Source organism: Ambystoma mexicanum, chromosome 7q, assembly GCF_040938575.1.
Source record: "Ambystoma mexicanum isolate Mex_15411 chromosome 7q, UKY_AmexF1_1, whole genome shotgun sequence".
Taxonomy (NCBI): Eukaryota; Metazoa; Chordata; class Amphibia; order Caudata; family Ambystomatidae; genus Ambystoma; species Ambystoma mexicanum.
In genome coordinates, this window is record NC_090941.1 from 1,026,090,442 (window position 1) to 1,026,115,499 (window position 25,058).

The 25,058-nt window shown below is 50.2% G+C and overlaps 1 protein-coding gene across 4 annotated transcripts in view; it reads left to right on the plus strand.

Annotated features, from left to right (window-relative positions):
- Positions 1 to 25,058, plus strand: part of NUMA1 (nuclear mitotic apparatus protein 1) — a 1,289,555-nt gene that overhangs the window by 346,930 nt on the left and 917,567 nt on the right. For all 4 annotated transcript variants that reach the window (XM_069640302.1, XM_069640305.1, XM_069640304.1 and 1 more), the window contains exon 8: positions 18,654 to 18,789. In XM_069640302.1, coding sequence (XP_069496403.1) covers positions 18,654 to 18,789 — 136 coding nt within the window. The remainder of the gene's footprint in view (positions 1 to 18,653; positions 18,790 to 25,058) is intronic.

A 25,058-nucleotide genomic window follows, 5' to 3' on the forward strand; every position in this document is an offset into this window, starting at 1 on the left:
ACTCAGAGGCCTGGCTCACATCTTGATTCAGGTTCACATGGCCCCAGTTTTACACTTTAATCCATGCTCCTGCTAAACCTTGTTCTGGTCTAACGGACTAGTTAAGGAATTCCTTTGGGGGCTCTAATGCACTTTTCCACCAGTGTGTGTACTGACTCCGGCTTGGGAACTTAACATTCTACTCTCCAAATGTATGGGACAACCTTTTGAGCCTATACACAATGCTGACCTCATGTTTATCATGGAAAACTGCTGCCTCACTTCAGCCAGAAGGGTTGGCGAAATCCAGGCGCTCTCTTTAAACAGCTTTATCTCGTCTTCCATACGTCCATGGTCCTTTTGGGGACAACCCCTACCTTCATTCCAAAAGTGCACACATTATTTCAGCTCTAAAGGTCTGTAATAATACAAGTGTTTGGCTCTCCTTCCACGCCTGCTGAGCGCTCCCTCCACTTTGTGGATGACATGCAAGTACTGAAGTACTATATTGCCCGTGCCAATCTGTTCCTCAAGTCGTCGCCGCGGTTTGTGGCATTTGGACCCACATCCGTGTCAAACAGGCTTTTCAAATCATCCATCGCCAGAAGATGATTGACTTGTATCCCCTTTCGCACCCCTTCTTCCCTGCAACAAACCGTATGTGCCCATCACACTCTTCACTCGCACTTAAACTCCTTGCTGGCATCTTCCCTCTTTCGGCTCGCTCTGAGGCAGGGGTGTGCAGCACGATCAATAATACATTTTGTGCCCAACACTTCTTACTGGGTTGATAAGATACTGTTGCTTGCACCTGCAAAAGGCTGGATTCAAAACTCCATTAACTGTCGTTCCCATTTCGGATCATGCCTTGTCAGGTCTAGTAGTTCTGTGGACAATGCTCCCACATTCCTTGGAGGACAGCAGTCGCATTCTGGGATCTCATTGGCAGCCTACATAGGGTCCACACTAGCCTGAAATATCTGTATCCTGAAATATGGCGAGGAGGCAGCAGATCATACAACCTTCTTAGAGGTTGATGGGGCAGAAATTTGATTTAATATGATAACCAAAGGTGCAGGGTGTATGAAAAACAGGCCAGTTAACATGTACTATGCTCTTTGTGAAGGTTCAGATGGATGTGATGTGATTTATCCAATGGAATCATCACTGATTCCCTGACGGTAACCTCCTCCCATGTGGCCAGGGGGACGGCAGCTGCTACCTCATCCTGATCCTGGGGGTGTCTACATCAGATGGGAAGAGACAGCCTCCGGAGAGATGTCATGGCTTCATTGAAGGAGACATATCCCCCATTTGTCTGTGAAGAAAATCCCTTGATAACAATAACCTAAAGGCCTATTGCCATTCATCTACACCCCCCTTTAGGGAAAATAGGCTATCCTTTTCTCAAAACCCTATAGGCCACACTTCCGTTCCTGGTCTAGAATGTAAAAACCCCAAACTACCGTTTTCAATTCGTTATCCCGCATATATAATTTGCTCATTGAGAACTGTGGAAAGTGATTTTCCAAGTAACTAATATCAATCAACATCAATGGACTCCTTTTCCCACAATCACACACGTACTGGGATGAGGAAGAAGAAACCATGCAGAGCAGAGGGAGCCTAGACCTCAATGAGCGTTCTAGTTTTCGAAATGCACCTGTGCGCGGGACTTTTAAAGATGTTAATGTTAACAGTATTTATACTGTACACCGTCACCATGCTGTGGTCCCCAGGCACTTTGGCAGATCTGAAAAGGAGGGTGTCAAGAGGAGGGGAGAGGGGTGTTAGTAGGGTGTAGTGGGAGTAGGAAAGTGAGAGTTGTGATGTCCTATTGGCAGCTTCAGTTCAATTTGCACCGTTCTCTAAGCTTAAGTGCACTTTTCTATTGGTGCCAGGAATCCCATGTGCTTTTGTGGAGGGGTATGTGTTATTGCAATGTGAAGTGCGTGCGGATTGCTGTGCAGGGAGGCTGAAGTGGGTTTCTGTATTTCGATTATGCAGAAAATGTAATGTTTAAGGTATGGTTATAATGCTTCAAAAAGCAAACTCTCGGAGGCTGCTGTTTGGGAGACGTTGCACCTTTCTGTGGGGCTTGTGGAGCTTGGAAGGACGAACCGGTGTGGTGGAGCCAAGTGGCTTACCACAAAGTGGGTGGAGAAATGCTGCACGGACAGGGCGCTCTGCCGACATGACAAGTGGACGACTCCTGGGCATTCAGCAACCAGAGAAAGCAGCGCTTCACCTACCAGTAACCAGATGAAAGCAGGCGTACAGAGGCAAAGCAGAGAGGGAGACAAGGACGACACAAGAGCAGTCCAAAGTGGAAACCAGGTGGCAGCCTTTACCGCGTAAGTACAGTCAAGGCCGCCAAGCAACACCAGTAAGTTAGCCCAGGCCTAGTGGTGACCCCACGGCATTTTGGCGGCCATGCCAAATAGACTATAACAATTAAGTCCAGAGAAACAGACAACACCAACTGAAAACCAAGATTGTATATTTCAAATAAGGACACCAACCATATATGAATGTATGGAATGCAAATATGGGGCTAGGGCAAAATGAATCCAACTGTGGAAGTAATCAAGGAACCATGTGTGAATATAAGAAGTCCTGGCAGGGGAGTATGCCAGGCAGTTGCAAGGCTACAGAAAGAAAACAAGAACAGATATAGAAACTGGGTTTGCTAAAACAAGAAGGAACTTTTGACATTTGTATTAAGGAAAAATCCAGGGGAAGGGAGCCATTGTCTGGAACCACGTTTCATTTAGCTTGGAGAACTTGAGTACTTTTATGGTGGAGCTGTTTAATTTGAAAAACCTTTTGAAATCACTGAAGGTTAGACCTGTCCCTTTTCACCTTTTATAGTTTTGGATGTTTTTTAATCTGCTTAGAATCGCATGCTGTGCATATAGTCCGACACACTTGTGTATAGGTGCGTTACAAATGCCATATCCTATCTTTTGGTAATCGAAGAGTATTTGCATCTTGCTATCAAAGATTGAAAAGGGACGTCGTCATGGGCGTGACTGTAACACCATCCCTAATGTGACATGTGTAGTGTACCCAAAATTCTTCACGCGTCTAGGTCCCACCAGATAGTTTTTTCCGTCTATCTAGTTAGTCGCACATGCGAAGCTCGTATAGAGTTTATATTGCTTTATCTGAGGCGGTACTTGCTTAATTTCCTTGACGTGTTCCTGGACTGCTACTAGACTACTGATCCTGCCTCGCCGACGGTCCCTCTACCAATGACTCAGCGACTGATTTCCTTGCGGCTTTTGCCCTCAGGCCATACTTACAATAGGGAGTGTGGCCCTGTTTATTACTGACTTTCTCTTGAGAATGTCTCTTCTTTGCCTCTTCCCTTTTCCTTCAGTCTGGCTGCTGTTTCCTGATATGGATCGAACGCCCTTTAAATTCTGTACGTCTCGCAACAGTAGATTTCCCTGGAAAGATGCCCATCGACAGTGCAATCAGTGCCTCCCTCTTAACCCTGACAAGGGGCGTTAAAAGTCCTATAAACTTTTTTGGCCCAAAATCTTAAGACGGCGCACCAAGCGGTGTGCGGCCTCCGCTATGCAGACAGTGAGCCTCTCCCCGACCTGTGCCGTTGCCTTGGACGAGGAGTCTGCCGGCAGCCACTTCTCCCATTAGGAAGCGGTAGACTTAACGGTGGAACCTACGAGCAGTGCGATGGGGAGATCACACCCCGGCAACAAGGGCACCCACACGCTACACCCACACAGACATAAAACCCTACGCTTTCCTCGACGGATCCGCTGAGGAAGCCATAAATGCAGCGGGCCCTTCAAAGTTTGACGGAGCCTACTGAACCTTGTGGTTCAGCTCCTTCTGCGCACCCGCTATTGCGGCCTGCACACAGCGTTAAAACTTCATCTTTGGTAGGTGCTCCCATTAAATCTTCGCCCCTTGTAGCAGGTTCCTGTTCAGCTGCCATGCCCTTCCCTCCCACTGATGAGGCCAACTCCTCTGGGTGGACTAGAGAAACGTGAGGCATGTATGGAGAAAAGTCCCAGTTTATCAACTTTTCAGACCAGTTCGATGATATTCTCAAGAGACATGGGAGGAAAAGGACAGGCCTAAGTCCCCAAGGCTCCTTTCCCCGGGTGCACAATTTGCATCCACGGATGCACAACGTACACAGGATCCTCCTGTAGATGTGTTCCTTGATGACCTTGACCAGGACATTTATGTCCCTGACCCAGGTCAGGCATCTCGGAAGCCAGTCTATCAAGACCTGGACTGGGTCCCAGCTGATGATCAGGACACTTGGCACGCTACCGCTACCCATGACCCTGACAACATCTTCGACACGTCTCCCGTTGTTCAACCCAGGGATTTGCTGCCCATTGATGACCAAATACTTTTTGACAACCTTCTCCAGAAGGAGGCTGACAATTTTAAAATAGTCACCCTAGAAGCTGGGGGATATCTTTTAAAGAGAAGGTTCCAGTTAGCCAGGCTATTCCTCCCACTCCTGAACTCTGTGAAGAAACACCTGGCTCCCTCCTTGCTGATGCCCTCACTCGGGCAGTCAACCCTCGAGTGGAGAAGATGTTCTCCCATGACGGCCGGTCCCACTGTACATCAAAGGGATCGATGTCCCGGACTCCCATGTCATTACAACCACCAGAAACCGAGCAAGAGAGCCGCTATCCTTGTCGGAGTCTCCTCCAGACAAGAATTGTAATGAGCTGTGGGCTCTCTGCAAACTAGTCGCCACCTCTGCTGCTTTCTGTACTCAAATATCCAATGACACCACACTTCTTGGGAGATAGTGTTGTGCAATGGGTACTCGTACAGGAAGACCTTCAGAACGTCCCGGAACCTGCTCCCATCCAACTCTTAACTGTGGTTGCTGAAGGACACCAGATAATGCAAAACATCCTTAGAAACATGTCTAGATGCGGCAGAGACAGCAGCACATGTCCTTGCACAAGGGACTCTTCTGAAACGCATGGCTAAAGAATTCAGGATTTAAGCTAGAGACTCGGGCTACAACTCATCCAGGCATGCAATGACCAGACCCCTAGCATGTGGGAGCAGACCAGACAGGCACCTGGGAGGCCAGCACTGTGACAGGGCTTCATTGCTCTGGTGCTGTACTTACAATTCCCCCTGCGCCCTCCCTCCCCTCCATGCGGGAGTGAGCTGTGGTGCTCTCCAGCGGCACGCAAGGAGCAGTCTGTGCCCCCGTTACTGCGATTGGCAGGGGGGCCGCATCCCTTCTTCGCCAGTTAGTTATGGGCGGGCGGGGCAGTCCAGGCCCCCACTGTGAGGTTCCCTGGGAGGCAGGGCAGCCTGTCTAGGGCCTTGATGTGCACAAACACTCTCCAGACAGGGAGTTTGAAGGCAACTGGTGAGCGGTCCTGCTGTCTTTCTGCTTTTTGCTGATATATTTTATCCATCAGCTGTGATTATTGGATACCGAGGCTATAGTCTCATTACGCCATTTTCTCGGGTTGAGTATGTAGTAATGGGTTTGGATTCTTCATGATCTGTGTAGACTTGTCACAGTAGGGCTGTGGTAGCGTTCATAAGGGTTTCCAGTTAGTCTTCTGATCAGAGGGTTCGGGTTCTAATCAAAACTGGCGAGCGGGAAACCACTTGCTCCTTTTATTAAAGAGGGCATTTGATCACATCACATGAGACTAGGCACCGTCCCTGTGGCTCTGTGCTGACATCGGAACAAAGTCCTGATAAAAAGCATTGACTAAAACCAACAGTTATCTGACTTTCTCGACCACTCACACCTGATATGGGATAGTAGAACTGCAGTTCCATGTCCTTAATTACTTCCTAGTTTATTGTGTTTTTTAAAAACAAATCTTTTTAACCAATCTGTTAAGGAACAGAACACAAGCCTAGGTACAACTTGGGCATGATACAGTAGGTTCCATATAACGTTATTGGCATTAGCATGGGAGCGTAACTAGCATAGGATGCTAAAAAGTTACATTGGCAGCAAGAAGGTTCAGGGTTAGAGCAAGCCCCTCAGCTATCTCCCTCATTTCGCCCATATCTTCAAGAACATCTGGGGACAGCCCCTAGCCCTGTACACTCTACTCCCCAAGGCTAAACAACGGTCCACTTCCACAGCCCACTGGCTTATTCTCTGATGCTTCGCAGAGCCCCACGATGCTGCAATCAGTCTCTTAGCAAGCCCCAGTGCTACAGCCAGAAACGATTTCTCAGATTTTGTGAACCCGGTGTCTACCCATATCCCCATTCCTAGGAGGAACCTGAGCACCCATTAGAGTGGACAGTTTATGCATGCATTTTCCCCAGAAGACCTGCATCTAAGCACGGTCTCAGTGTGTGATCGAATGTGCCTCCTTCCCTATCACATCGAAGACGTGCTTTGTCTACCTTGCCCAAGCTGGTCAATGCAGCACAGGAGTAGTACGCCCTGTGGAGGATCTTGAATTGCATTAGCCACAGCATAGCCGCTATTTCCACCTCCATCGGGAACATCAGGGCCTCCTCCCATTCCTCCGAGTGCAACCTCCCCAAGGCCCGCTCCCATTTCCCTTTTAGGCGGGTGAGCTCTGCGGTCCCAAATGCCTTGAGCACTTGGTACAGTGTAGACGTGACATTGGCCGGGAAGCCAGATGATAACAGGTTATCCTCCAGTGCAGAACTCCTTGGGACCTCTCCCAGAGAGGGAAATTGGGCTTTCATGACGTGTTATTTGCATATAATGGAATCCCTCCCCTGTTGGCAGGCAATATTGACCTTGCAGCGCTCCAAACGGCCAAAGTCGCCACTCCTGTATTATATCCGGGATCCCTCAATTTCTACAAAGACCTTCTTTGGAATCGAGAGCGGGGTGTTCTGCTGGACAGAAATTTAGGTAGTGTCAACCTCTTAAAAGGGGCTGCTTTGCCCAACAAGGTTATGGGAGGTATTGCCAGTGCGTGATATCCTGTGCAAACTTGTTCACCACTGGGGAGAGATTGAGCTGGATGAAGTTGGATAGGCATCGGCTAAGGTGGATACCCAGAGCACTGGGAAGAGGAATGATTTTTGCAAGTTTTATTTTGAGCCAGTGAAAGTGAGAGTCCCCCAAAATGCAATCAAAACTCCCCAATGAGAGTCAATAATGGACACCACGAGACCAAGACCAAGTGCGGGTGAAAGTAAAAGTAAAGTTTATCTAAAAGCAAAAATAGGGCAAGCAGAGAACTCTGCAAATTCCGAGCGCTCTGCCCAACATTACTCTGACAGTACTTTAAAAAGGGTTACAGCATCCTATATTACGGCAGTCTATGGGTTACACGAGTTAGTTTCATTGGTAGATCCACAAGTTCAGTATGGCTGTATAGGCGCCGCCTCCAGATGATTGGATAGTTGCTTGGCCGGAAGGCAGACATCACGTGCATCATCTGGGCTGGTCAGTGTGAGGTGAAGGTCATGGGGCTCTGAATAAGGTGATGGATACTAACACTCTAATCTAAACACCACTTCAAAGTATGCAATAAACAAGACACTCCTAAAAAAAATAACCATTATTGACATCATGACATGGGGGGGGGGGGACATATATTTCCCACTTGTGTATACATACATTTGTCTTGGGTCCCTGAGAGGAGGAAAGGTATGGGGGTCATCTTGTGTCAGGGGGCAGGGAGGTGACATTCTGTGTGGGCCTAGTAGAAGTGGGAGAAGATACAGTTGTTGCATTAAGGCATCATTGAGACATGGGCCTCTGGTCGCAGCACTATCATAAGGAGGGAAAAAAGGTGGGGGCTGTGCGCTTTTCGTGTGCGGCGCTGTTGGAGAGGGGAGAGGGGGCCCTTTGGCTCTTCAAGTTTGGGCCAGTTCGATCAGTTAAATTATAAGTAAACCATTGGCATGGGGTTCAAGCATGTTTACGATCACTTAATTTACAACAAAAAGAAAGCAATTTCAGACTATATTGTGTGTTCGGTCTTCACATATACCATGGTCACCTGTGCTACAGAATTTCTTTTATTTAAATTATTCTCGTGACCGCACCTTCTATATTGTACACGTGAATCTTATAACATCTCGATACATTTGCGAGTATGCACAGTACTGAAAAACAAGTGAGCATGCGGACCATACATTTTGCATCATAACATACGAATCATCTAGCATTTCATACATTTTGCAAGGGCATTCGGTACTGAAAGACATGTAATCTACATTATAGGACACCAACATGTGGATCACAATGCCTTATTCATTGCAATTGATTTAGATGGTTTTAATTATTGATCGTTCTGTCACATCTCATAGACAAAGCTCCCTTTTATGCAAACACAGCAGAGAATGTATAGCCTTACAGAGGGGATTAGCGTTGTAGGTGAAACCGGGTGGCACAAAGTCGTGGGGCATGCATCTGCCACATCAAAAGGGGTGTGAGGTTGAGGGAAATTCACGTTATATATCTTAAGGGTAGAGTCTGCAAGTAATGTGGCATGTTTGTGGAGATTGTTTTTTTCAGGCCCATGCTCTTGCCCGGTCATTCCCAGGTCAATGATGGAAGGAGGAAGGCGAGAGATAGTGTTCAACTTGTAGCTGTTCGAGCCCAGTCTTCTGTGAGAACAGGGCAGCTGCAGGGACACCAGAGGGGAGGAGGTGGGGGGAGTAGCTGGCTAACTGCACAGCGCCAGGGGAGAGCTGCAGGCCTGCAAGCTGGCTTTGCTTTGAGGCCTGCTTTGGCATATACAAAATGGAGTCAGGGTTCAGTACAAAATGGAGTCGGTAATCGGCCCTCTTCTGGACGTTGCACTCGTATGTGTCGTCACGAGGCTGTCCGGCACCTCTGGCCACAGGCGCATGGGCAGCCGTGGGACGAGCATAGTGTGCATGCGGAGAGGGAATGGAGCGGAGGGAGCCTAAATGACCTTTCCTCCCATACACCCGCTAAAGCTTTGGTATGCCTGCAATATTCCAGGCACAAGACTTTTGGGTTACTAGTGTATATTAAGGCAGTCTGCGTAGAGTGAGACCCTGTCTTCCCCACCCCAGGGCCATGTAAATCCCTACCATTCTGGGCTTTCCCTGAGCTGTATCGCTAGTGACTCCATTGCTAAACGGCAGCGGTGAAAGGGGGCATCCCTGCCGTGTCCCTCGCCCCAGTGCGAATGCCTGAGAGGTGAACCGGTAAGTGTTGAGGCGTCAGCTCCCATTGGGCTTAGCTACCCCATTTTTTAACCCCATGACTAATGGGGAGTGGTCTGATATCCCTCTCGCCAATAATATGGCAGATAGTCGCTTGTGAGTCATGTTTGATGGAACGAAAAAGTAGTCCATCGTTGACATGGAAGCATGTACCCCAGAGGAGTAGCCTCTCTGTTGTATGCAGCCACCTCCATGCTTCCACCACCCCAAGGCCTCCGCGAATGAGCGCAATTTGGTACAGGCTGCTGGGTTTCTGGTGCCAGCATATGTCTGGTCTAAGCCCCGGTCCATCACCTCATTAAAGACCCCCCCGAACCTCTAGTATCCAAACATCTGTGTGATTCTGAAGCATGAGCCCCTGAAGCTCTGCGAAGAGACCGGATGCGCCAGGTGGGGGTGTAAATACTACTACTACCATTATCCAAGTGGCGCCCCACAATGCTCCGCTTGCCAGAACATAGCGTTCCCTGGTGTCGGACTTCCTCTTCGAGCTGGAATGGGACTTTCTTATGCAGGAGTATGAGCATCCCTCAGGAGACCCTAGCGAAGCCTGAGTAGAATACCACCCTGTAGTTGGATCTGAGAAAGAATTTGCACTCTGTTCCCGCTAGATGTGTCTCAGTAAGAAATACAATGTCAGGGCACAGCCTATTAAGGAACTGTAGCACCAGCCTTCTTTTAACACCTGAACACAGCCCGTTGACATTCCAGGTCAACACTGTGATGTTCCCGTTATGAGCCATCATCCCATAGAAACCGTACTTCAACCTGGATTGCGCCTCCCCTTCCTCCCGTTAGTGCTCCCCTCCTCATACCCACCCCTAGCTGAGTCATACGCTGCGTACTTTGCGAACCAAAGTTCAACCAAAATCAGGACAGCAATGGTTGACCAACTGCCCCGCATCCTACCCTGTACTCCTCCCCAACTTGAAGCACCTTTTGCCTTAAAACTGCACCAAACTGGTGCACAAGAACAAAGTCAACCATCTGCAGCGTTTCCGCTGTTACTGTACGTGCAAACCTCCATTCCTTATCAGTAGCCGCTATGGCTGTTTACCCCTGAATGTCATTCCAATAGTGTTGGCTGGTGCCGTTTGGACCACCTGCACTCTTAAGGGTGCAGTTTGCTCTACTACCTGTGGTTTGAACAGGATTGGGGAATGACCCGAATCTGGCTCTTGTCTGGGCTGCCCCTTCGGCAGCTGATGTCCAGGAGATCAGAGCGTTTGTCTCAAGCCACGGCCATGCCTCCTTTAGGTTGTTGAAAAGGTGCACGGTTCCCTCGTGGTAGACTAAAGTTGTGCTGGAAAGAAGAGAGCTTACTTCATGTCGAGTGAGTGCATCTTCCTCTTGACAGATTCGAAAGTTTGACGTGCTTTCTGAACCTCCCTAGTGAAGTCTGGAAAGAATCCGATCCGGTAGCCATTATACATGATGGGGCCAGTGGCACGCGCCATTTGCAGTAGGATGTCCCGGTGGTGGTAGTTCAGGAGTCACACTATTATGGTGTGGGGCGTTGGGGGTGGATGGGGTCGGTCTGGTATGGGGTGCCCTTTCCACAGAAAAGAATTTGGAGTGCTGCTTCGGGGCAAAGAGTTCCGTTGGCCATTGGTCCAAAAAAGCTCCATGCTGGGAACCTCTTACTTTTTTCGGTACACCAAGGATGCAAATGTTGTTGCGCCGTGCTCTTCCCTTGCTGTTTTATGCTCCATTTTCCTGGTGTGAGCTTTTGGTTGACCACTGCCAGTTGTTTCTCCATTCTCTTAATTACGTCCTCGGAGTCCGAGATGCACTGCTCTGCTTACTGACCCTCAAAGCCATGTTCTGTATGTCTTGCTGGAGGAGGGACACTTCTGTTGAGAGACAATTGATTTTCTCCTCCATAGAAGACCTGCATTCCCATATGGCTCCCATGATGTCACAAAGGGAGATTTGAAAGTCTTGCAAGTCCCTGTCTGTGCCCGCTGTCCCCATGCTGTGAGTTGTGGGAGCACCCACCGTATACTGGTCAATCTTACACTGGCGCCCCGTCTTCTTTGCTTTGACCATGGTGCTGCATGGTTGGCCTCCCTTTCTCACTACTGTTTACATGTGTCCCTTCTAGCTTATTGTGCTTATTCTGTGCCCTATGGGCCCCGGCATGGCACTTGCGTTTGTGGTCTCTGCTGATCCTTCTGAGCCCGTTTACTCCATAGTGGGACCTCCATGCTTAGCCCTTCCAAGTTGAGCTGCGGATCACATGCCCCAGCGTGTTTCTCACCAAAGCTGCCTGGGGATGGTGTTCCGCGGGGCCTTGGGATGTTCAGGGACCACAATGTGAAGGTCAGTGCCCAGTTGGCTTTCTTGTCCTTTCTCCGCTAGTAGCCGGTGAAGTCCCAGGTTATGTCCCCTTGATTTCGGTGACTTGTGGAGCGGGCTTATGGTTTTTTAAGTGCTGCTTCCTGCTCCCACCAGTTGTGGCTGGCTGGGGTGAACGGGCCGTGGCAATGGCCGTGAAATGATGCCTGTTGTATATGGCCGTGGGGGCCCACGCACACATGCAGACACAAACCACACAAGAATACGCGGGACGCGATGCTGCTTGCTCCGCGTCCCGGCGGGAACTGCCGCACGGGCGCACTTTATTAAACTACGCATGCGCGGGACCATAACGAGGCCCGCGCATGCGCACTAACACAACTGGGACGTCACATCCCTTTTTAACTTCAACCAAAACAACGTAAACAGTTCAACGCGCATCACCTTGCACGCCAGGTATTCCGGGCGGCCATATGACCACTTGAGTCTCACCTTGCCTCATTCAGTTCAGTCACGTGAGTCCAGGACATAGTCCTTGAAAAGCCCGGGCAATCGCCTTTCACGGCGGGTAGGGTACCTTGGTGAGGCGGGAGGCGGAGGAGAATCGTCATGTTCCCGCCTCGATGTTTCCTTGTCTTGCCCCCTCTTCGGACCACCTGGCGGGCCCGCCTGCCCGCTCTCCAGATCTTCTGGCGGACCAGCCTGCCCTGCGTCTTCCTCTGCTGGTCCATTCTCTGCCGGTCTTTCAATGCGTTTGAAGAACGATCGGTTGCACGTGACTGTCCCTCGGTCGCAGGCTGCCCTCACCATGGTGCCTTTGACGTGCGTTACCTTCCACGGGCGCGGCTCGAAGGGCAAGGACAACTTCCCCTCGGGGTGCCTGTTCCGGACCAACACTGCGTCACCCACTCGCACCTCCTTTTCTTGCAGGCCCCTCCTTTCACTTTCTTTATCATTGCGCCTGGCCCGTACGTCCCGGACACCATCGTCTATTACTCCGGGCAGCCGGTCATCCTCCTCCGGCAACATTCCCCTTGGGCATCGCCCAAATAGTGCCTCAGCTGGGGCCACTCTCGTGGACTGGTGGGGCGTCGTGCGGTATTCCCTCAGAAACTCCACGAGCTTCCTCTCCAGGTCTTCACCGCCGCAGGCGGAGATCCTCAGGACCTTGTTGAGTCCTCATCTTTCGGCCTCCCCGTTGGCCCGCGGCCAGAGCGGGGACACCCTGCGATGCCGGATCCCCCTTTCACGGAGGTAGGTCGCGAATTGGCTGCCAGTGAAAGGTGGTCCATTGTCCGAGCACAGGAGGTCTGGGAATCCATGGGTGGCAAACATTTTGTCCAGTGCCTTCGTTGTAAACTCTGTCGCCGTCGAGTGTACCACCTCCACCTCGGGATACCTGGACCATTGGTCCACTGCCACCAGAAAGTACATTCCCCGACCAGTCGAGCCAAAATCCACATGGACGGTTTCCCACGGACGGCAACTGCGCTCCATTGACCTTATCGGCGGAGCTCTGTCACCCGGGGCCGCCGCTTGACATGCGATGCACCTCCTTACGAAACTCTGCACTCGCCCCTCCAGGTCCGGAAACCAGACTTTGTTTCTCAGCCGAGCCTTCATTTTGACAATCCCCTGATGTCCAATGTGGGCAAGTTCGAGGATCCTTGACCGCAGTGCCCGCGGGATTACAATTTGCCGCCCTCGAAGTATGAGTCCATCGTCCGCGACTGAGTTCATCCTTGACCTTCCAGAGCGCTCGAAGGTCACTCTGCGCCTCCGCTTGCCGGCGGGAGTTGTCCTGCAGCACTTCCCTCCACTCGCCGCTTCTCACGGCATTCTTGACAATGGTGAACACTTCGTCCTTGGAACATTCCGCTGCCATCTCTAGCCTTGATATTGCCATCGGAAGGGACCCTTCCACCACCTGACACAACAGCCCGTGGAACTCATTCGCTCCGATGTCGGTGACAGCGCTCTCCTTGTTGGGATGGCGCGACAGGTAGTCGGCCGGGTTGTTCGTGCCTGGTCGGTATGAGTTTCACCCCGTACTCCATCAGGGCTAGCATCCACCTCTCGATCCTGGGGGGGGTTTGGAGGCTCTCCCTGCCAGAATGGGCAGGAGTGGCTTGTGGTCCGTCACCACCACTACGGGTTTGCCCAGTATGTACAAACGGAAGTGGCGACAGCCCCACAGGATGGCCAGCGCTTCCCGTTCAATCTGTGAGTATCTCGTTTCCGTGTCCGAAAAGGCAATCGCGATGGGGCGCATGTCTCCACGTGCGTCAGGTTGCATTAGCACCGCCCCCACTCCCACCGGACTAGCGTCACCCACCACCTCGGACTCTACTTTGGGGTTGAAGTAGGCCATGGTGTCTCCATCCAACAGGGCATTCTTCAGAGTCTGGAACGCCTCCTGCTCATTGGCCCCCCATTTCCACTCGGCGTCGTTCCTTGTTAGCACTCTGAGTGGCTCCGCCAGCGACGCCAGCCCCTTGATGAAGCGCCCGCAATAAGTTACCATCCCCAGGAAGCTCCTCACTTCCATAGGTGACTGGGGGGCGGGGGCTTCCTTAATGTCCTTCACTTTGGCTGGGTCGGGCGACACAACAGCTGCGCGGAATATGAACCCGAAGAAACCAATGCGGTCCTTGAAGAACTCACATTTTTGCCGATGGAGGGTGAGCCCCAAGTTCTTCAACCTCAGGAGCGTGTCCTCCAACCTCTTCATGTGTTCCCGTTCCGAGTCCGCGAAGACTAAAATGTCGTTGCTCATGTTCAGCACCCCTTTGAGACCAGCCAACGCTCCTCTAATGGTGTTCTGGAAAACTTCGGCGGCTGATGAGATGCCGAAGCTCAACCGTTTGAACTGGAAGAGGCCGTCATGCGTCGTAAACGTAGTTATGAACCGAGAGTCCGGGTGTAGGTCGAGCTGGTGGTAGCCCGCTCGTAGGTCTAACTTCGAGACCACTCTTGCCCCCTGAAGCTCTCCGATGATGTCATCCAGAGTGGGTGTAAGGTGCCTCTCCCTCTTAATAGTGGCGTTTGGGAGGCGCATGTCCACGCAGATTCTCACGCCCCCTGGTTGCTTTGGCTTGGGGGCCACCACTATCGGGGACACCCAGGGCGTTGGCCCCTCCACTCTCTCAATGATGTCCATCTCCACTACTGATCGGAGCTCCTCCTCCACTTTCTCCCGCAGGTGAAACGGGATCCTGTGGTGCTTGAGGGCCGTCGGTCTGATCGACTCGTCGATGTGGAGGCGCACAGGGGGTGCTTTGAGTTTCCCAATGCCTTCGAAGATGCTCGAACCTGTCCAGCAGTGTCTCAATGTCTATCTGGTATACACCATATGCAAAATGAACCAGGTTAAGGGCTTCCGACGCCGCGCAGCTGAGAAGTGAGTGGGGGCTCACGTCTGTAACAAAGAATTTGGCCTTGATGCTCCTGCCCCCTTTTGACACCGGTGACACGAACACACCCTTGAGTGGTAGCGGGGTGTCCCCTCCAAAAGTAAATATCTTCGCCGTGGACATGTCCAGTGGCGGCGGGCCTGGAAGTTTCTGATAGTCCTCCTCTGCCAGCACACACACCGAAGCGCCTGTATCTATCAGTATCTGGGTCGGCACACCCAATATGTCCACCACGCACCTGGGCTGCCTCCTCCTTTTGTTCCCCGAGGCAATGTTGGAGATGAAGAAAACCTCGTCCTCCTCGTCCTCTTCTTCCTCTTCCTCCGCGAGCTGCAGTTTCCGTATCTCCTGTTCGAGGGCAGCAATGTTGCGCTGCCTTCTGAATCCGCCGCCTCTCGCTCTCGCGGGACCTCTGTGTGGGGACAGGGGCCGGTGCGCGGCACATTCGAGCATAGTGCCCCAGACCATTGCACCGCCCGCACGACCTCATCTTTGCGGGGCACTCCTCCACGTGAGGTACGTCATATCCGCAGTCCGGACAAATCGACCCAGGCACGGACGGATGCCTGGTCTCCGATGCCTTCGGGGCCCACTTCTCTTTCTGCTTCGTTCTCTTGGACACGGCAAAGGCCTCCTCCCTCGCATTTGGCCTGACCGTTGCGTCCATGCTCGCACCTCTGGACTCTGCTAGCTCGTACGTCCTCCCACTGTCAAGTATCTGTTGCAGTGACCATCCTGCCTCCCTCAGTACTTGACGTCGCAATTTGCCCGAACTGCAGCCCTGGAGCACCTGGTTCCTTATCAGCTCGTCGTTGTCCCAGCGGCACGTGCTGGCAATCACTCTGTCTGGCGCAGAACTGATTGAGAGATTCTTCCTCCCTTTGCCTCTCCCTGCAGAACAGGAACCTTTCGTAGTCGACATTTGACTGTGGGATGAAATGGTTCTCCAGCGCGGTCTTGACCGTGTCATACGTGACCACCGGTAGGGCAAATGATTCATAGATTCGCATAATGTCCAGGCCAGCTGAATACAGAAGGGTCGCCCTTTTTGCGTCGTCATTCGACATCGCAGTAAAGTAAATTTCCAACTTTTTGACCCATAGGAGCCACCTAGGACCCAACTTGGACGGGGGACCCGGCATGTCGAACTCCTGCATGGGCAGCAGCGAACCCCGTTGTGTCCTCACCACTCTTGTCGCCACTTCTGCTTCATCCTCCCTGCTTGACATTTTCACAGGTCGCACAGGCACCTCTCGGTGTAATAGAGGCCGCTAACCTGGTTGACGCGCTGTTCCGCACACCTTCCGCTGTGTCCCGTCACTGGCCGCGTGTCCGGTTCTTTTTTTTTTTTTTCCAGATTGTCCCCAGGTTGCTGGGAACAACAAGAGTTCCAAAAATTGTTTTTTTTTTTTTTTTTTCTTTTTCCGTGGCAGCGCACGAGCACCTCTGCAGGCCGCTACTGCCTCGAAGCAAACAAATGTTTTCGTCCTGTATTCTCGTGCCGGTGACGTGTGTAACACGCGAGCGCTGTGGCGCCGATCCCGCCTCGTCGCCAGATGTTGTATATGGCCGTGGGGGCCCACGCACACATGCAGACACAAACCACACAAGAATACGCGGGACGCGATGCTGCTTGCTCCGCGTCTCGGCGGGAACTGCCGCACGGGCGCACTTTATTAAACTACGCATGCGCGGGACCATAACGAGGCCCGCGCATGCGCACTAACACAACTGGGACGTCACAATGCCCTGCTGGTTTATTGCGGTGCCGGAGCTATCCTCCTTCCGTGCTAATCGCAGTGGGCTCGCCGATGCAATTTTCCCACCTGGACGGGGGGGGGGTCGGGGGGAGTGCCTGGTGTCGGGTACGCCGCTACTCCTGTGCCCGGTCAGCGGCGCTTGCTCTACTGGAAGGGGTGGGGGGGGAGGTGGGGTGTGCGCCTGTGTCATGGCAGCAGTACTGCTTTCTGCATTTTCTGCTGAAAATGAAGCGGCTCTGTAGCGTCGCTATTCCGCTACCAGGGGTGGTGATTCTGCTGCATTTCTGCTGGGGAAACAGGATTTATAATGCAGGATTTCTATTGCGTTTTCTGCATGTTGCAAGCTCCATTCCTAGCTAGTTTAAGCCTACGCACAATTTACTCTGTGACTGCTTTTTAAGTGGCCACCTCATATCCTTGCCTTTTCCATGACCTTTTCTGAAATATTTCCATGGACCCCCCCTTTTCAGTTTGCCCTGGAGACTGGAGTGTGGTGGGCTGGATGGGAAAAATGGCTTTGGGCAAATCGCAATATACCAACCTAGCCATTGGTTTGTAGACTGATCCTTGCTTGAAGTATGTTTTAGCTCACTAATAACATTGCATACAGAGCTCAAATGTTCAAATCTCTTAATGTGGCAGGGAGATAGGAATCCGAGCTCCCAAGTTTCCCGTAGCCATGCTTGAGAAGACCACCCAGTCCCATTTTGCTCAGAATTCTGGGACCTGTATTTTCCCCTACATTTCAAATGGTTAAGGAAAACCTAGTCCCAGGATCCAAAAAGAAAAAACAGACCACGTCACTCATGAACACTTGACGCTTGAGCTCTGGAACCAAACATTTAAAAAGTAGCGGAATGAGATTAAGGATTTGGAGTATGATTCTCCAGTGTTTTTTAGGTTTTGGCAATCGGGTGGATCTTTAAGTGCTGTTTATAAGCCCCTAGGTGAGTGGAAAGTAAGAGAAGGGGACACGCATGCTGTGGGCGTTTGGATTTGTATCCACCGATGGCCATGCTAGACCCTATGACCATTCTTAACCACCATCTGCCCTACCCCATCAAACGTCCTTCCTCCGGGATCTCGTTGAGCTAGCTCTCTGCTTTTAAGGGGAAGCCCCTGTTATTTCTAAGCAGTATTCTGTAAATCAATGATGTATTTGGGACTGTAAACCTACACCTGGAATAATATAAATGCCTCAACCAATTGCGCCTTCAGACACTTGATTTATAATCCTAATGTGTCCTAGCGTCTGTTCCATGCACTGAATTCCTGTTAATGACTAGCACTGGCAAATACGATAGTTTTGGCTCTTTTGTGTCATTAACTGAGGTGCTAACACAATTTGCCAGCTGTTGCATCTTATCAGCAGCTAGTATCCTGTCAGTACCTGAAAATGCCTTTCCCATGCCTACATAAAAGCCACTACTGTTGGCTTTGCTAATGCTTGTTCTAGATTGAGCTGCAGCTGCTGTTTGTCCAGAGCTTTGTTCATCAGCCACTCCATCCTCTTCTACCGTTCCAGCACCTCCCTTCTTACGAGTTATTCACATCAATCGTGTGTTTTCTCGGAGTGCCACGTGTTACTCCTTTTGCATTTTGTAAGCAGTACTCCATGGATGTTTCTCCAAATCAGAACCTACGTTTTGTCGGGCATTTAAAAAAAAAAGTGCTTAAAATGAACTGATATGCTAAATTCTTCTGCCCATCAAAATATTCCTGCTTTACCTATTTGCTGGTGAAATAGATTAGAAAACTAGCATCACTAGTGTTAGCTTTATAGAAGTTCTGGTGGCAGTTTCTCCAAAACGTGATAATAGGATTTTAAGTATGGGGACGATTCATGGTTTGGGAGGTAAATGACCAGTGATTTTTATACTAAAAATGTCTCAACTCGGAACATAATTATGTACTGCATTTGAGTCGACCCATGTGGTATGCCCAGCAGCATTCATGAGTACTGATGATGATTTCAAGTCTCGTGGTGGTTTTTTTTTTTTTAACACTTTTTTGGGTTTATTTTCAGTGTTATTACCCTCCTCCTGCAGTAGCCTTGACATCGACATGGAGGAGGAACTGTCTCCAATAATTCATCGGAGGCGAGAGCCAGAGGTGCGCTTCCTAGATTTGCACAAGATTGCATCAACTTCGTTTGTGAAAAAGTATGTACCCTTATTTGCAGGACTTCTCTATCTCCCTTCAGACACAATTACACTCGACAGCTGCAGGCTTTCATATGGCTAAAGTTCTCTTCATGAAGCTTCAAGCGGTGTATTAACCTGCCAGTGTTTGCAGGTGTAAGCCCAGCTCAACTATACCCTCACTGTTTGCAGTTTTTCTTTGTTGCTCTTTAGCCCTATAATTTGTTGCCCACTAAACTAAGGTGGATCTGATACCATTGTAGTAAAATTGCTCCTTGTTTGCTCTTTTGTTCAGGGTACAACCTTGAATTTTGCAGTGATCCTCCGCATCTATCTTTGAGCTTTCTAAAATGTGTACCATTGAGTTGGTTACTACTGTTTTTTTCAGAACTGCAAAGCCATCATCTAACAGGAGGAGTAAAAACTAGGATTGGCAAAGCCAGAGGTTTTTGCTTTGCTGAAGAAGATCCCAGGCAGAGGCTGGGGAAATAACCTGCATGGTGGTGATTGAGGATGCTTGTCACTAGTATACTAAAGAACTTGCAGCACTAGATAACAGATCTGCCGTCATCCCTGAATCTGCTCAACCGTGCACCAGACCAATTAACACCACTAAGCCCCCTTATCTGATACTTGCTGTGCTCCATTCCAAACTCCCTTTCATTGTTTGAGCATGCCACCGAAATCCAAAACAGCAATTTGAACTTCCCCTCATGGATACCTGCAACTGTATCCTAGCAAAGCACTAAGAGGCCATGAAAAGAGCAGCATTGCACTATATAAAACCCAATAACAGAACATGAAATTGCTCAGATGGCCCCAGCTGAATTCCGATTTGGCAGGGGGTGGATAATGCCAAAACATCAGTCTTAGATTACTTAAAAATAATTGCTGCAATCCTAGAACAGGTGCTGTCATTCAACCTAGACCGATCAGCTACCCCTTGGTACCTTTTGTCACAAATTGTGGGTCTCCGACCTTGGCAAAAAAAAGCATTTGCTCGATCCTCGATCACCTTTTCACTGACAATTCCAACTATTGCTTGCATTTCCAGCCAAATTCATAGCCCCGTAAATGCTGTGTACCCATTGCATCCTCCCATCATAACCATCTCTTAGATGTACATCGTTGTGCCCTAGCTCAGCCCATCTACTACTTTGGTTCCAACCAATGTGACCCAAAGATCCCAGAGGAATGCTCATTTTTCGATCTGCACTTATCGAGAAGCTGAGTTTTAGGTGCCTGTTGTCCTAGGTCTGCTGTAACTTCCAACTTTGTTTTTGTTCGTATTGCTATTCTGTTCTAATGTTTATAATTAATGATCACGTGATTGGAAAACAACAAATGTTACCTGTAATCCTAGCTCCCCATCATGATTACATTCAATATAATCATAAACCACCCTTCCTCCCCTTCATTACATATCGGGCGAGTTGAATGGAAAGGTGTCCTTTTTAGGAAATGCTCCTTTGCATAAATTAACTATAGAGTGACAATGTAGTGTCAGTATACAGTTCATTTATGGAAACGAGAATGGTTGCTCTCTGAGGGATGTTACTCTTCGTAAAGCTTGGGTGTTGTCTTTGTACTATCTGCACACGACTTTCAATGAATTTATTTTTTGTTTTGTTTCCACCAAATAGTTCAAGCAAATGCTAACCTTTTTCCTTTTCATTTCTGAAGTCCTTAAGATAAGCTCATTTCAGGTAAAAGTTTGACTTGCTTGTAACTGGCGATGTTTCAAAGTGGGCTTGGTTTTGTTGAATGATTCCCCTATTCAAGAAGATAGTCTAAGGTTTGATTATGCTTATTATTGAAGGATCATTGGAGTTGTAGTCCAAAAAGAATAGAGTAGTGTACGTTGCGGACTCCTGCAAAAGAGGGTCCTCTGGGAAAGTGAAGTTGGAAGAGGCATGTCTGAGTAACTTCTCAGATCTAAGTCTACCAATCAAGCAAAACCACAAGGTTCATTACTACTGACAGACTTGGGGGCGAAGACCAAGGATGCTGTGCCGAAAGTTTCTTTTCTGGTTTTGGGCCACAGAGCAGGATCTGGTTTTTCTAGGGTTAGATGTAAGCCAGTTTTGATCCATCCATGGGCAAAACTCACTGATATTATATTCAAATTTTCCTTCACCATAAAATGTAATCCGTATTGGAAAGAAATTTGTTAATGTCTTCTCAGGACGAGGGCCATAGATTGTATATAAAGGTTAAAAAAGAGTTTGGGCAGGTGTAATTGCCGAGGGACCACCCCCTAGGAAGGGCAGAAGAGGCATTGTTTTTTCCAACGCGGAAAGAAAGACTTGATCTACTCTAGACCCTTCTTCGCTGATGTATGGAATTTCTAAAGTGTAGACTTAGCTGGGAGGCAATGGAGCATGGTACATAATGATCCCACGAGTACATTATGCCCAGAATAATGGAGTGGTTTGTATTGAAAGCCAAAGAAAGATCCAGTAAGATGAGTGTGCCGATGCTGCCACCATCCATTGTTTGGAAATCAGACCAGACATCCCTACTGACTATGTAGGGCTTGATCTAAAACCAGCTTTTAGATGGTCCAACAGAGCAGATTTCTTAAACTTCTGGGGTTGGTTGGTGGCCTCAAGAAATTTAGCAGGAAGTGGGTACAGGTAAATGGGTCTAGATTCATTGGGTTCACCCGGATCCAATATAGCCTTTTCCAAGAGAGGTTTATCCACTGTAGTTTTTAGAACCTCTGGATTAAACCTATTTTAGAAAGAAGAGTATCATAGTCTGTATTAAAGCATCTTCATTTGCACTTGAATCCTTGCTGATCAAGTTGGACGTCCTGTATTAAATTTGGGAATAATAAATGTACAAAGTCCATTGCTTGCTATTTTAATTCCTTATACACATTTAAGCTGCCTTTATCAATGTCCATGGCAGAGTGAATAAGATGCATTTGTCATTAATGCTTTTTCTTTCCTTAGATACAAAATCTGATGTCCCCTCACTGCCCTCATTCGGTACAGGACCAAAGCCATTTATACTGCACAAGGCCTTTCCCCTTTACATTTTGAACGTCTGAGTCTGCCTGCAAGGCCCACCCACTGGCACCACCCTTCCGTCCACTTCTCCACACAAAGAAAAAATCTCCTTTTTAGGGTCGATCACTGATGGGACACGTGTCACATTTGTAACATATTTACTACCTGGTCCTTAAATGATGTACTTTAACCCTCGAGGGACAATTTCTTTTTGTTTTCTACATCGCCTCCAGGCCACCTGAAGGAATTCACATTGGAGAAAACTTGTATGGAGAAGGTTCAGCACACATTTATTGTCCAGAGCACCCTAGCAGCGGGGAGGACTTTCCCAGTGTGTTCTCTGCTGAGGAGTCGGGGCTACGACTCTGTGGTGAAATCTTCCTAACATTCTGGGGCTACCTCACTGCCCTGAGACCCGTATGGTGGATTCTACTGTCACATGTGCAGAGGGCATAAAACTCTTCCACCAGGCGCAAGCATGAGGCATGTCACCTGAACCCACGTCGTGGGTTAAATCTGCTCTGTTATCGGGACTCGGCATAGGGGGTTGACTTTGCTTATTAGTATTACATTTCAGTAAGGACTTTGCCTCTAAAAGAGCAAATAAAAAACGATGCCCCATATATTTTACAGTATAGTATTCTTCTCTATATATTAAGTCTGTAGACCTTCTATTATTTGGCATCTACTCCATTGGGTTAGGCCTATGCTGCTGTCCCAAATACCACTTGGAGAGACTGGTAAGGTCCATGATAGCTCCCTGCCCTAGCTGCACCACACTGCCACCTACCCTATGCAGCATTCAGAATTGCTGACTTGTCTCGAGTGATCGGTCCCCCAGGCTAATGAGGGACTGTTGAAGCACTCTCAGAGCTAATTGCTGACCCGCTGCCCCCACCTTACAGCACTGACTCCATCCCACGACAGCAACTTTCATGGGGTCTGGCAGGGAAAGCGAGCCGCTCCGAGCTAGAGCGAATGAAGGTATGGAGCCCCTGACTGCACCGTCATACCACCGAGCTACCCTCCCACCAAAGAAAGCGCAGCAAATGAGAACTACACTGTGAGAAGAGCCAGCAGCGGCGAGACCCGGAATAAAGGCAATCTGCTGGGGATCCAGCCAACAGGGCAGCTGGATTCACTGGGTGACCCCAACACTGATCCCTGACACTCCACACTTCAGGGTGAACTATACTTCTCCAGCATGGGGTCTGGCATGGATTCACATGCTCATGAATATTCCCCGTCGTCAGGCTGGGAATCCTCAGTAAAGAAAAAACCAGTATCAGTTTCGTTTCTGATCTGTCTTTCGTAGTAGTAACCAATCACTGATCTCTGCGTCATACTGACCACAGCCAATGACTGCCCTCTACCTAAGCCCCGCCTCTGGCAGCCATCTTCAGATTTTTACCGCACGTTCAAGTGTTGGGATCCTCGTGCTATTGCTCTCGAGCGTTAGTGCTATTTTTCACGTTTTTTCTCAAAAAACATCGATTTTTCGGTCAAAAACAGCCTCAAGCTCCACCGTTTCATCATCCGATTAACGGGGACCCGTGTCGGATTCGTCTACGCCCCTCAAGGGTGAAGATTTCGTCGAGCCACGCTTTTGGAGGACTCCAGAAGTTTCTCAGGCCCATCCCGGACATGGCCCAGGAGAAGGGAAGCTCGACGCCCGGAAAGCTGTTCAGGGTCTGCCCTGGATGCCAGCTTCAGAATGTCTTTAAGGAGGACGAACACTCCTTTTGTCTTTACTGCCTACATGAGGACAAGACGCACGTGGAGAAGGACTGTGCGTTTTTTGCGGCAATATGTCGGAGCGGACCATGAAGGACCGCCATCAACGTCTCGCCAACTGGCTGGAAGGGAAGAGCCCGTCAGGCGAGAAGAAGAAGAAATCCGAGCGGTCTTCTAAGACCTTTGAGGACGCCGCGCCGACGGGGGTCCAACACAAGGCCAAGCACCGCGAGTCCGCTGGCACCGGGAGCGCCGAACGGTCGGGCTCTACGGGCGCCAGGCACGGCGCATCCTCCCCGGCACCATCAACCACGAGCCAACGCTCTGGTTCGGGTAAGAGGAAGGCCGAGCACCCGGCGAAGCTCCTGGAGAGGCCCCGGTCGAGCTTGAAGGCCCCATCGGAGGGAGAGCGAGGCAGTGTCCCTCCTCCCAAGAAGAAGGCGGTGAGCGCACCTAAGGTGGTGAAAGCCTTAATCCATCCGGCCAAGGCCTCTATCGAGACAGTCGCGGCGGCCCTGGCTCAGCCTGTGGAGGCTACACCAGTGGTGGTGACCTCGGGGCTCAGTCTCCCTGCCACCGCTGAGGGAGTCCTCTTTTATGCCCATCGACAGGACCCCCTTGAAACCTCCGACGGAGAAGAAAAAGGGGGAGCAGGAGGTTGTCGTGGATTCGGCCTCAACCTCTGAGGAAGAGCTGATCGAAGTCTTAAGCCACGGCGTTGGGGTGGAAATAGACCAGCCCGTCGGGAGGGATCCCGACGTAGGAGACAATAACGTCGAGGGTGCCGATGGGGCCCCTGACCGCCCGTCGGACTCCCCTCAACCAGCGCCGCAAGACAACTCGGCGGCCATTTTGTTGGCTATACAGTCCTTATGCTCGGAGATAAGGACGAGACTGCCGTTACCACCAGCGGAGGAACCGCTCCCGACGGGGGACCCGGAGCCAGGCCCTTCTGGGAGCCCTCCCCCTAAGAGAAGGATTCATCCTCCACCTCCTTTTCAGCCATCGCGCCCTGTTCAGCCCTCCTCCCCGGCCACGACTCGTGGGGATGATACAGGGACTGACACGGCCGCAACGGGTACGGACGACGAGGTTTACGACGAGGATCTGCCGTCGTCATCTCCCACCCGAGCTTCCCCGCCCGACGAGATTGGATCGTTTCACTCCATGATCGCCAGGGCATCCAAGCTCTTCCAGCTCTGCCCGGAAGAGAAGAAGGAAGGTTTCCTTTATCAACGGCGCGAGGCCAAGAGGAAGACGGTCCTCTCCGGGCCTCTACTGGACGATATTTGGGATGAGGGCCTCGCCCTCCTCAAGAACCCATCCATGACACCGGCTAGAAGGGATCGGTACGAGAAGAAGTACCGGGTCCCGGACGCGGCCCCCTTGTGCCTCCGGACACAGCCGACCCCGGACTCTGTCGTCTCCGCGGCGGCCAGGAAGAAAGCGGGGGTGTGTGGCCTCTACGTCGACTTCCCCGCCGGGCGGCGAGGGAAAGAAATTGGATACGATGGGACGCAGGGTCATCTCGTCTGCAGTGAC